The sequence below is a fragment of the Conger conger genome, chromosome 11 (assembly GCF_963514075.1).
Source record: "Conger conger chromosome 11, fConCon1.1, whole genome shotgun sequence".
Lineage (NCBI taxonomy): Eukaryota > Metazoa > Chordata > Actinopteri > Anguilliformes > Congridae > Conger > Conger conger.
In genome coordinates this window covers 2,948,201-2,962,081 of record NC_083770.1, presented here as the reverse complement: position 1 = coordinate 2,962,081, position 13,881 = coordinate 2,948,201, and the positions used below count along the sequence as shown (strand labels likewise).

At 52.3% G+C, this 13,881-nt stretch overlaps 1 protein-coding gene across 1 annotated transcript in view; it reads left to right on the top strand.

Moving 5' to 3' along the window:
- nipbla (NIPBL cohesin loading factor a) overlaps positions 1-13,881 on the top strand; it is an 83,853-nt gene that overhangs the window by 52,057 nt on the left and 17,915 nt on the right. Inside the window, exons 20-34 of the mRNA XM_061259663.1 lie at positions 33-133; positions 522-651; positions 853-935; positions 1,069-1,201; positions 1,418-1,561; positions 2,087-2,173; positions 2,508-2,728; positions 6,338-6,440; positions 7,043-7,141; positions 9,312-9,458; positions 10,523-10,657; positions 10,950-11,048; positions 11,927-11,980; positions 12,213-12,321; positions 12,853-12,989. Coding sequence (XP_061115647.1) covers positions 33-133; positions 522-651; positions 853-935; positions 1,069-1,201; positions 1,418-1,561; positions 2,087-2,173; positions 2,508-2,728; positions 6,338-6,440; positions 7,043-7,141; positions 9,312-9,458; positions 10,523-10,657; positions 10,950-11,048; positions 11,927-11,980; positions 12,213-12,321; positions 12,853-12,989 — 1,782 coding nt within the window. The remainder of the gene's footprint in view (positions 1-32; positions 134-521; positions 652-852; positions 936-1,068; positions 1,202-1,417; positions 1,562-2,086; positions 2,174-2,507; positions 2,729-6,337; positions 6,441-7,042; positions 7,142-9,311; positions 9,459-10,522; positions 10,658-10,949; positions 11,049-11,926; positions 11,981-12,212; positions 12,322-12,852; positions 12,990-13,881) is intronic.

Below are 13,881 nucleotides of genomic sequence, written 5' to 3'. Positions count from 1 at the left end.
GCCCTGACCGTCTCGTTGGCTGTGTGCCTCAGGTTTTCTCCCGGTACGAGAAGCACAGGCAGCTGATCCTGGAAGAGATCTTCACTTCTCTGGCCCGGCTGCCAACCAGCAAACGCAGCCTCAGGAACTTCAGGTAACAGTGTGTCTGTTCTTCCCCTGGAACTCTTCACATCTTCAAGGTTTTTGTGTTAAAACATTGTTACAACACCATTGTAAACCCCTTCCTATCATTCAAGCTCATTGGTTGAAAATTGGTTTGAATTGCCACAGCCAATGGCGTGGAGGGGTTTCAACATCAGCGTGTTCACAGAGAAGGGGGAGGGATAAAGCAGTCTTCTGGTTTGAGGGTGTTTGTTGCTGCAATTCCTCACTTGACCGTTAGGAAGTCCAAAATTACCTATTGTACCTTTAAGGAAGGAAAGTAGGGTAAAGGGGAAAAATAAAATTGAATGTTCTTAGGAAGAACTTTGGAGAAGACTGTATTTCTGATGGCGTATTGACCTCTCTCATGGCGCCCCCAGGCTGAACAGCACGGATGTGGACGGGGAGCCCATGTACATTCAGATGGTGACGGCTCTGGTGCTCCAGCTCATCCAGTGCGTCGTCCACTTGCCCTCCGACAAGGACGCAGAGGACCATTGTGGCAACAAGGTACTGGTACCGCCCTCTCTGGTACCGCCCTCTCTGGTACCGCCCTCTCTGGTACCGTCCTCTCTGGTACCGTCCAGCTAAATCCTGTGCAATTGCTCCCGCAGTTCTTGGTGTCACAGCTTTAGGCAATAATAGGGGTTTCACGGCAGGAACTGGAGTTTACATTTTTCTGTTTTGTTTTTTTTGTTTGTTTTTCTGCAGGTGGATCAAGACGTCCTGATCACAAACTCCTACGAGACCGCAATGAGGACCGCACAGAACTTCCTCTCCGTGTTTCTGAAGAAGTAAGGCTCCTCCACCCTTCGGTCCACCAGCGCGCCTGCGTCATCGCGGAGAGTCTCTGCCCCGCTAAATGCCTCTCCGTCTCTCCACAGGAGAGTCTTTGCCCCCGCTAAATGCCTCTCCGTCTCTCCACAGGTGTGGCAGCAAGCAGGGGGAGGAGGACTACCGGCCGCTCTTTGAGAACTTCGTCCAGGACCTGCTGTCCACGGTCAACAAGCCGGAGTGGCCCGCGGCCGAGCTGCTGCTCAGTCTCTTGGGCCGGCTGCTGGTGAGCCCGCCGTGTCCTCTGTCTGCAACCACGCCCCGTAACCACGCCCCGTAACCACGCCCCGTAACCACGCCCCGTAACCACGGCCCGTAACCACTTCACCTCCGGGCCGAGGTCCAACTGAGACGCATCCCAAGATATTAGAATCGCGTTTGAAAACAAATAACCTATGAGGTATGAATCTGATCCGATTGATCACATTCCAACTCCCTCCAGGTGCACCAGTTCAGTAACAAGCAGACGGAAATGGCTCTGCGGGTGGCTTCCCTAGACTACCTGGGGACCGTGGCAGCCCGACTCCGCAAGGACGCGGTCACCAGCAAGATGGACCAGCGCTCCATCGACAGGATCCTGCAGCAGGTACGGGACACTGGCCTGCCCTGCGGGGCGTCCTCTCTGACCCAGCGCCCACTCCTCATTATTCAATTAGCTAAATAATGATATGCACCAGCTACAGCTGCAGGCTGCAAGTGTATCCTAAAGTTACTCTGCGCAAGTACAGGAGTGAACCACGACATGTACTTGGGGCGACATGGCTCAGGCCATAAGAGCAGTCGGAGGGTTGCCGGTTCGATCCCCCGTCGAAGTGTCCCTGAGCAAGACGCCTAACCCCCAAATGCTCCTGACGAGCTGCTCGGGGCCTTGCATGGCAGCCAATCGCCGTGTGTGTATGAATGGGTGAATGAGAAGCATCAACTGTACAGCACTTTGGGTAAAGGCGCTATATAAATGCCAACCATTTACCATTTAACCAGCATCATTTATTGAGTAGTCAATAAATGAAGGCAATTGGCTGGAACAAAAGCCAGCTGGCAGACCGGCCCTCCAGGGCCGGGGTTGTGCCCCCCTGACCTAACCCCCTCCACGCTCTCGCCCGTGGTGCAGAATCCAGGCAGCGACGAGACGCAGCAGCTGCAGAAGACCCTGCTGGACTACCTGGAGGAGAACGCAGAGACTGACCCCTCGCTCGTGGTGAGTTCACCTTTTACCGCCCGTCCCAGAGCTGTGCTGTCCCTCAGGGCTGTGTCCAAAGTCTGCTAAGTTTTTATCACTGAAGATGGGATTCACAGCTGAAAGCTCGTTCTGGTTTCTATTTTTATGAAACTTGCGACCAAACTGATTTTCGGACTTGCTGAGATTACAGCACTTCTCCACATTCGAAGCTCCCCCCTGACAGTTCCTTATAGAAAGAAGAAAATGTTCCCTGACAGAAGTAGATGTTCCTTCAGCCTGTTGACATGTTAGATTTGGGGGAGATCGCTCTGTCTTTGTCGTGGTGATAAAACGACGCTCCCCTCTCGTGTAGTTTGCGCGGAAGTTCTACGTGGCGCAGTGGTTCCGGGACACCACCACGGAGTCGGAGAAGGCGATGAAGTCGCAGAACCAGAAGGATGAGGACTCGTCAGACGGGCCGCACCACGCCAAGGACATCGAGACCACGGGCGACATCATGCAGAAGGCCGAGGTCCGGAAGAAGTTCCTGCGCTCCATCATCAAGGCCACGCCCGCGCAGTTCAGCACGCTGAGGTGAACCCCCCCTCTCGCCCGACACCGGCCCTCCACCCACACACTTACCCACCTCACACACTTACCCACACACTTACCCTCCACACACACTTACCCTCCACACACACTTACCCTCCTCACACACTTACCCACACACTTACCCTCCACACACACTTACCCTCCTCACACACTTACCCACACACTTACCCTCCACACACACTTACCCACACACTTACCCACCTCACACACTTACCCACACACTTACCCTCCTCACACACTTACCCACACACTTACCCTCCTCACACACTTACCCACACACTTACCCTCCACACACACTTACCCACACACTTACCCACCTCACACACTTACCCACACACTTACCCACCTCACACACTTACCCACACACTTACCCTCCTCACACACTTACCCACACACTTACCCTCCTCACACACTTACCCACACACTTACCCTCCTCACACACTTACCCACACACTTACCCTCCTCACACACCTACCCTCCTCACACACTTACCCTCCTCACACACTTACCCACACACTTACCCTCCTCACACACTTACCCACACACTTACCCTCATACACTTACCCTCCAACTCACACACTTACCCTCCTCACACACTTACCCTCATACACTTACCCTCCAACTCACACACTTACCCTCCTCACACACTTACCCTCCACCCCACACACTTACCCTCACACACTTACCCTCCACCCCACACACTTACCCTCCTCACACACCTACCCACACACTTACCCTCCTCACACACTTACCCACACACTTACCCTCCTCACACACTTACCCTCCTCACACACTTACCCTCATACACTTACCCTCCAACTCACACACTTACCCTCCTCACACACTTACCCTCCACCCCACACACTTACCCTCACACACTTACCCTCCACCCCACACACTTACCCACACACTTACCCTCCTCACACACTTACCCTCCACCCCACACACCTACCCTCCACCCCACACACTTACCCTCATACACTTACCCTCCACCCCACACACCTACCCTCATACACTTACCCTCCACCTCACACACTTACCCTCCACCTCACACACTTACCCTCCTCACACACTTACCCTCCTCACACACTTACCCACACACTTACCCTCCTCACACACTTACCCTCCTCACACACTTACCCTCCACCCCACACACCTACCCTCCACCCCACACACTTACCCTCACACACTTACCCTCCACCCCACACACTTACCCACACACTTACCCTCCTCACACACTTACCCTCCACCCCACACACTTACCCACACACTTACCCTCCTCACACACTTACCCTCCACCCCACACACCTACCCTCCACCCCACACACTTACCCTCATACACTTACCCTCCACCTCACACACTTACCCTCCACCCCACACACTTACCCACACACTTACCCTCATACACTTACCCTCCACCCCACACACTTACCCTCATACACTTACCCTCCACCCCACACACTTACCCTCATACACTTACCCTCCACCCCACACACTTACCCACACACTTACCCTCATACACTTACCCTTCACCTCACACACTTACCCACACACTTACCCTCCACCTCACACACTTACCCTCCACTTACCCTCCACCCCACACACTTACCCACACACTTACCCTCCACCTCACACACTTACCCACACACTTACCCTCCACCCCACACACTTACCCTCATACACTTACCCTCCACCTCACACACTTACCCTCCACCCCACACACTTACCCACACACTTACCCTCATACACTTACCCTCCACCTCCCACACTTACCCTCCTCACACACTTACCCTCCACCCCACACACTTACTCTCCACCCCACACACTTACCCTCATACACTTACCCTCCACCTCACACACTTACCCTCCACCCCACACACTTACCCACACACTTACCCTCATACACTTACCCTCCACCTCACACACTTACCCACACACTTACCCTCATACACTTACCCTCCACCTCACACACTTACCCTCCACCTCACACACTTACCCACACACTTACCCTCATACACTTACCCTCCACCTCACACACTTACCCTCCACCCCACACACTTACCCACACACTTACCCTCATACACTTACCCTCCACCTCACACACTTACCCTTCACCTCACGCACTTACCCACACACTTACCCTCCACCCTACACACTTACCCTCCACTTAACCTCCACCTCACTCACTTACCCTCCTCACACACTTACCCTCCACCCCACACACTTACCCACACACTTACCCTCCACCCCACACACTTACCCTCCACTTACCCTCCACCTCACACGTCTGACCCCACACACTTACCCACACACTTGCCCTACACCTCACACACTTACCCTCCTCACAGACTTACCCTCCACCCCACACACTTACCCTCCACCTCACACGTCTGACCCCACACACTTACCCACACAATTACCCTCCACCTCACACACTTACCCTCCACCCCACACACTTACCCTCCTCCTCACACACTTACCCACACACTTACCCCCCACCCCACATACTTACCCCCACACACTTACCCTCACACACTTAACCTCCACCCCACACACTTACCCTCCTCACACACTTACCCTGCACCTCACACATTTACCCTCCACCTCACACACTTACCCTCCACCCCACACACTTACCCTCCACCCCACACACTTACCCTCCACCCCACACACTTACCCTCCACCTCACACACTTACCCTCCACCCCACACACTTACCCTCCACCCCACACACTTACCCTCCACCTCACACACTTACCCACACACTTACCCTCCACCTCACACACTTACCCTCCTCACACACGTACCCTCCACCTCACACACTTACCCTCCTCACACACTTACCCTCCTCACACACTTACCCACACACTTACCCTCCACCTCACACACTTACCCACACACTTACCCTCCACCCCACACACTTACCCTCCACCCCACACACTTACCCTCCACCTCACACACTTACCCTCCTCACACACTTACCCTCCTCCTCACACACTTACCCCCACACACTTACCCTCCACCTCACACACTTACCCTCCACCCCACACACTTACCCTCCACCTCACACATTTACCCTCCACCTCACACACTTACCCACACACTTACCCTCCACCCCACACACTTACCCTCCACCCCACACACTTACCCTCCTCACACACTTACCCTCCTCACACACTTACCCTCCACCTCACACACTTACCCTCCACCTCACACACTTACCCACACACTTACCCTCCACCTCACACACTTACCCTCCACCCCACACACTTACCCTCCACCCCACACACATACCCTCCTCACACACATACCCTCCACCCCACACACTTACCCTCCTCACACACTTACCCTCCTCACACACTTACCCTCCACCTCACACACTTACCCTCCTCACACACTTGCCCACACACTTACCCTCCACCTCACACACTTACCCACACACTTACCCTCCACCCCACACACTTACCCTCCACCTCACACACTTACCCTCCTCACACACTTACCCTCCACCTCACACACTTACCCTCCTCACACACTTACCCCCACACACTTACCTCCCCGCTCTCTAACCGCCACTCTCTCTCCCCCCCAGAATGAACACGGACACCGTGGACTATGACGACTCGTCCCTGATCGTCCGTTATTTGGCCTCTATGAGACCCTTTGCACAGAGCTTCGATATTTATTTAACGCAGGTGAGGAATGTCATGTAATGCAATATAGTGTAATGTAATCTAATGTAGTGTGTAATGTAGTGTAGTGTAATGTAATGTAATATAACGTAATGTAGTGTAGTGTCATGTAATGTAATATAGTTTATAATGGAGTGTAATGTAATGTAGTGTGGTGTGTAATGGAGTGTAGTGTAATGTAGTCTGTAATGGAGTGTAATGTAATGTAGTGTAGTGTAGTGTAATGTAATGTAGTGTAGTGTAGTGTAATGTCATGTAATGTAGTGTGTAATGGAGTGTGTAATGTAGTGTGTGATGTAGTGTAATGTAATGTAGTGTGTAATGTAGTGTAGTGTAATGTAGAGTAGTGTGATGTAGTGTAATGTAATGTAGTGTGTTATGTAGTGTTTAGTGTAGTGTAGTGTAATGTAGTGTGTAATGTAGTGTGTAATGGAGTGTAGTGTAATGTAATGTAGTGTGTAATGTAGTGTAGTGTAATGTAATCTAATATAGTGTGTAATGTAGTGTAGTGTAATGTAATGTAATATAACGTAATGTAGTGTGTAATGGAGTGTAATGTAGTGTGTAATGGAGTGTAATGTAATGGAGTGACTCCTGGTCTGCAGATCCTGAGGGTCCTCGGGGAGAGTGCCATTGCGGTCAGAACTAAAGCCATGAAGTGTCTCTCTGAGGTGGTGGCTGTGGATCCCAGCATCCTGGCTCGCGTGAGTCTGTCCATCCGGCAGCTTTCAAACTCCCCAGGACATCGCTGCTGTTCTTGCACTTTAAAGTGTTTGCGGAGCCACAAGATTTCTTTTTCAAACAATTTCAGCAGGCCCGGTTGTGTGCGTGTATGTGGCTACAGCGTGTGTGTTAGCCAGCAGGCCCGGTTGTGTGCGTGTATGTGGCTACAGCGTGTGTTAGCCAGCAGGTCCGGTTGTGTGGGTGTATGTGGCTACAGCGTGTGTTAGCCAGCAGGCCCGGTTGTGTGCGTGTATGTGGCTACAGCGTGTGTGTTAGCCAGCAGGTCCGGTTGTGTGCGTGTATGTGGCTACAGCGTGTGTGTTAGCCAGCAGGCCCGGTTGTGTGCGTGTATGTGGCTACAGCGTGTGTGTTAGCCAGCAGGTCCGGTTGTGTGCGTGTATGTGGCTACAGCGTGTGTGTTAGCCAGCAGGTCCGGTTGTGTGCGTGTATGTGGCTACAGCGTGTGTTAGCCAGCAGGTCCGGTTGTGTGCGTGTATGTGGCTACAGCGTGAGTGTTAGCCAGCAGGTCCGGTTGTGTGCGTGTATGTGGCTACAGCGTGAGTGTTAGCCAGCAGGTCCGGTTGTGTGCGTGTATGTGGCTACAGCGTGAGTGTTAGCCAGCAGGTCCGGTTGTGTGCGTGTATGTGGCTACAGCGTGTGTTAGCCAGCAGGTCCGGTTGTGTGCGTGTATGTGGCTACAGCGTGAGTGTTAGCCAGCAGGTCCGGTTGTGTGCGTGTATGTGGCTACAGCGTGTGTTAGCCAGCAGGTCCGGTTGTGTGCGTGTATGTGGCTACAGCGTGTGTGTTAGCCAGCAGGTCCGGTTGTGTGCGTGTATGTGGCTACAGCATGTGTTAGCCAGCAGGTCCGGTTGTGTGCGTGTATGTGGCTACAGCGTGTGTGTTAGCCAGCAGGTCCGGTTGTGTGCGTGTATGTGGCTACAGCGTGTGTTAGCCAGCAGGTCCGGTTGTGTGCGTGTATGTGGCTACAGCGTGTGTGTTAGCCAGCAGGTCCGGTTGTGTGCGTGTATGTGGCTACAGCATGTGTTAGCCAGCAGGTCCGGTTGTGTGCGTGTATGTGGCTACAGCGTGTGTTAGCCAGCAGGTCCGGTTGTGTGCGTGTATGTGGCTACAGCGTGTGTGTTAGCCAGCAGGTCCGGTTGTGTGCGTGTATGTGGCTACAGCATGTGTTAGCCAGCAGGTCCGGTTGTGTGGGTGTATGTGGCTACAGCGTGAGTGTTAGCCAGCAGGTCCGGTTGTGTGCGTGTATGTGGCTACAGCGTGTGTGTTAGCCAGCAGGTCCGGTTGTGTGCGTGTATGTGGCTACAGCATGTGTTAGCCAGCAGGTCCGGTTGTGTGGGTGTATGTGGCTACAGCGTGTGTTAGCCAGCAGGTCCGGTTGTGTGGGTGTATGTGGCTACAGCGTGTGTGTTAGCCAGCAGGTCCGGTTGTGTGCGTGTATGTGGCTACAGCATGTGTTAGCCAGCAGGTCCGGTTGTGTGGGTGTATGTGGCTACAGCGTGAGTGTTAGCCAGCAGGTCCGGTTGTGTGGGTGTATGTGGCTACAGCGTGTGTGTTAGCCAGCAGGTCCGGTTGTGTGCGTGTATGTGGCTACAGCATGTGTTAGCCAGCAGGTCCGGTTGTGTGCGTGTATGTGGCTACAGCGTGTGTGTTAGCCAGCAGGTCCGGTTGTGTGCGTGTATGTGGCTACAGCATGTGTTAGCCAGCAGGTCCGGTTGTGTGGGTGTATGTGGCTACAGCGTGTGTTAGCCAGCAGGTCCGGTTGTGTGGGTGTATGTGGCTACAGCGTGTGTGTTAGCCAGCAGGTCCGGTTGTGTGCGTGTATGTGGCTACAGCATGTGTTAGCCAGCAGGTCCGGTTGTGTGGGTGTATGTGGCTACAGCGTGAGTGTTAGCCAGCAGGTCCGGTTGTGTGGGTGTATGTGGCTACAGCGTGTGTTAGCCAGCAGGCCCGGTTGTCTCTGCTCACACAGTGCGCAGGCTAACCATGCCCTCTCCCTCCTCTCCTTCTCTCCGTCCCTCTCCTCTCCCCTCTCTCTCCCCTCTCTCTGCCCCCCTCTCTCTCTCTCCTCCCTCCCCCTCTCTCTCTCCCCCCTCCCTCTCTCCTCCCTCTCTCTCTCCCTCCCTCCTGCAGTCGGACATGCAGCGTGGGGTGCACGGCAGGCTGATGGATAACTCCACCAGCGTGCGGGAGGCAGCGGTGGAGCTCCTGGGTCGCTTTGTGCTGAGCCGGCCCCAGCTGACCGAGCAGTACTACGACATGCTGATCGAGAGGATACTGGTGCGTAGTGTCGTCTCAATAACCACTGTCAAATGCTCTGCCTTTCTTTCACGCCTTTGTCCAAAACGCAAAACAATTGATGCTTCTCATTCACCCATTCACACACATACTCACACCAACGGCGATTGGCTGCCATGCAAGGCACCAACCAGCTCATCAGGAGCATTTGGGGGTTAGGGGTCTTGCTCAGGGACACTTTGACACAGCCCAGGCAGGGGATCGAACCGGCAACCCTCCAACTGCCAGACGACTGCTCTTACTGCCTGAGCCAACATCGCCCTGCCACGATACTTGTCTAACTTGTTGCGTATCTAGGTGGTCGGCATTAGCGCAATAAGAAGTAGTGGTCCTGTTTTATTTATTTATTGTTACTTTTTTTTCACATTTCTAACTTTTAGACCACGGATAATGTCACACACGTTCTGTCTGAGATTGGAAAGAGAAAAGCTGTGGGCTTGCTCTGACAGGGACCGTTGTTTTTGCGGGGTCTGTAATGGGACTGGTTCTGGGCCGGGGCCTGGGAGCTGCAGGGTGCCGGGTTTAATCCCCAGTTGTGCAAATGGCAGCCGAACAGCGAGGGCCCCAGCCCCTGGCGGCGCCTCCCCACACGGAGGTTCAGTCTCAGTACCAGAGTTCACCTCAGGTGAAGTGCGCTGCCCCACACTGCCACCTAGGGGTGTGGATGAGGCACAGGAGGCAGGCCTGACGCTCTCCGTCACGTTTAGTTCAGCAGCCGCGTGTCCCCAGAGCTGCGTACAAACAAAGTGCATATGAAGGTCAGTAGAACAAGCTGCGCAACAGGTCGCATGTGGTACAATTCACAACGTTTCACTTGACAACGAAATTCCCAACATTCTTTTTGATCTCTGCCGAGCCCCGGAAACGCACGTTGTGTGAACACAACATATATGCCAACCATCGACCGTTTTACATTATTATACCGGCCGACGTTATTTTCTGGGTATTATGAGAGGTGGCGTATGCTGGCTGTGTGCGCTGTTGCGTTTGTTTGTGTTTTGTTTTATTATTTATGGCGATTTACCGTGTGTTTCCTTTTCTCCCAGGACACGGGAATCAGCGTGAGGAAGAGGGTGATCAAGATCCTGCGGGACATCTGTCTGGAGCAGCCGGCCTTCCCCAAGATCACCGAGATGTGCGTGAAGATGATCCGCCGGGTCAACGACGAGGAAGGCATCAAGGTTCGCGGCTCGCCTCTAGACTACACACGCACGCTCCTTTACTTTCTTTCTCTAGGAACGCAGACACAATGCCTTTCAGGTAAATGGCTGGTGTGTGTTCACTTATGATGGGAAGTGTGGTCGCAGCGATGTTATTCAGTCAGCCGTCCGGTCGACGATGTGGTTGAGACTGTGTACATATGGCTAGTTAAGTTAGTTTTTTTTTTTATGGGATCGCGGTAGAATACCTTTGAGGTAAATGGCAGGTGTGTATTCACTAGTTCACGTGCACGTGTGCTCACACCTCCTGCAGAAACTGGTGAACGAGACATTCCAGAAGCTGTGGTTCACTCCCACCCCCAATCACGACAAGGAAGCCATGACCCGCAAGATCCTCAACATCACAGACGTGGTGAGGGCATGCGAACGGACCAGACTGGAAGAAACTAGCTCACACACTCACACACTCACACATGCATTCAAACTCACTCACTCACACACACACTCACACATGCATTCAAACTCACTCACTCACACACACACTCACACATGCATTCAAACTCACTCACTCACACACACACTCACACATGCATTCAAACTCACTCACTCACACACACACTCACACATGCATTCAAACTCACTCACTCACACACACACTCACTCATTCACTCACACACTCACTCATTCACTCACACACTCAGACTCACACACTCAGACTCACACACGCATTCAAACACACACACACACTCACTCACTCACTCACTCACTCTTTCTCTCACTCACTCACTCTCGGACACTCACACTCACTCACTCACTCACACACTCACACACTCTCGTCACTCACACACTCTCGTCACTCACACACTCTCGTCACTCACACACTCTCGTCACTCACACACTCTCGTCACTCACACACTCTCGTCACTCACACACTCACGCACTCACTCTCACTCACTCACTCACTCTCACACACACTCACACACACACACACACTCTCGGTCACTCACACACACACACTCTCACACACACACACACACACACACACACACACACACACACACACACACACACACACACTCACTCACACACTCACACACTCACTCACTCACTCACTCACTCACTCACACACTCACACACTCACTCACACACTCACACACTCACTCACTCACTCACTCACTCACTCACTCACACACTCACACACACACACACACTTCCCAATGCTGTCCAATCCTGAGACATCAGTGGCACGTCCATCAAAACGCAGCACCTTTAACGAGACATCTCTTTCAGGTGGCTGCCTGCCGAGATACCGGCTACGATTGGTTCGAACAACTGCTTCAGAATGTAAGTGGTCTTGCAACACATATGACTTTTGGGTTCTATTAAATGTTTCTTATATCTGGTAACTGTTCTTACTTTCATTCATTGTTTATAGTAATAGACTGGTCTTTACTCTGCTTATCAAGGGAACTTCCTGACAGGATGTCAGTTAGCCCGTTAGCATCTGCTAGCCTAGCCCCACCTGTAGCGTGCAGCGGCTCACCAGCTCTGCCTCTCCCCCCCCCCCCCCCCGCAGCTGCTGAAGTCCGAGGAGGACGCCTCCTACAAACCAGCCAAGAAAGCCTGCGTGCAGCTCGTGGACAATCTGGTGGAACACATCCTGAAATACGAAGAGTCCCTCGCAGGTATGGGACGCTAGTACTACGCCTACACCTCTGCTAGACAGCACAACGACTCTTATCCTGAGAGGCTCACACGGCTTGTCTAAGCCTGACCATGTGTATGTAGAATTGTGCTATCCAGCAAGCCTGGCCATTATAACAGTGTCCGTCAGTGCAGTTGACTGTTCGTTGACTCGTCACGTTAAGGACTTGGGTACCATGGCAGTCTTCAGCCTGGGGGGTAAATCGAGGGCCTTTAATTTACCAGCCTACATGCCGAACATTGAACTGCAACGCCACTCTCTTATTGGTGCATTTCCCTTGCTGCCATTGGCCGACTCAGGGAAGCCAATCAAAATTGGTTCAGCACGTAACGTGATGGCTGCCCCCCATTTTCCCCACCTGTTCTGCAAAATCCTCATTTGATCTCTGACCTTGAGTTATTCCCTTATGTGGGCTGGGACTATTAAATATGTTTCATCAGACAGAGATATTGGTGGTTGCATGTCCTGGAAACGTGTGCGTGGGGTTTAGGTCATTTTCTCACCCTTGCAGACACTGAGCACAAGAGCGTGAACTCGACCCGCCTGGTGGCCTGCATCACCACACTGTACCTGTTCAGCAAGATCCGCGCCCAGCTAATGGTGAAGCACGCTATGACCATGCAGCCCTACCTGACCACCAAGTGCAACGTAAGGACCTCTGTCTCTCTCTCTCTCCCTCTCTCTCTCTCTCTCTCTCTCTCTCTATTTCTCTCTCTCTTTCTGCCTCTCTCTTTGCCTCTCTCTCTGCCTCTTTCTGCCTCTCTCTCTTTCTGCCTCTCTCTCTCTGCCACTCTCTCTCTCTGCCCCCCTCCCTCTCTCTCTCTGCCACTCTCTCTCTCTCTCTCTGTCTCTCAAACCACAACATTGACTTTCAAAATCGGCGCGAAAAACATTTTGGCAGAAATGAGAGCAGTGGAACTATTGTGTTGAGTTTTGAGGCCACCTTGTGGCCGGCCGGTGTCGGTGCAGGTTGCTGCTGCAGAAAGTGAGCTCTCCCCACCAGAGCTCATAGGGTAAGGACTGATCCTATAAGGGGACTCATCCTGCCCAATCTGATTGGGTTCAGTGTGTTTATGTAAGTCATGTTATTGCACTGCTAGACTCCTTTTGGATACATTTGACTAAAATCTGATATGGTACATTGTGGTGTTCAACAGATACATGTTCCTGGTCCTCTTCATTCCAGCTATGCGTAAAACCACACTATTTTCCTGTTGCAATTAACTACTTTTATTTATTTATTTTTGGTGCAGGCTTTCTTTCCAAATTTTCATATTTCCCATTTTTCTGGAAAGCATCTTTGTGAAATTACCTCAAACGCTCTCACAGTCACGCAGACTAATTCTGTTAAATTGAATTATTGCGCAACTCCTGGTTGTTTCACTATTTTAACATTAAACCAAGCTTTTATTGTATCAAGTGTCTCGTCACATTCTGATGGCGCTCTCTTGCTGCTGGCTAGATGACACCAGTGTAAAATGTGTTCATCCATTATGCAGCAGTCTTGGGCTTTTCAAAGCACAATCATGTTTGCTGGTCC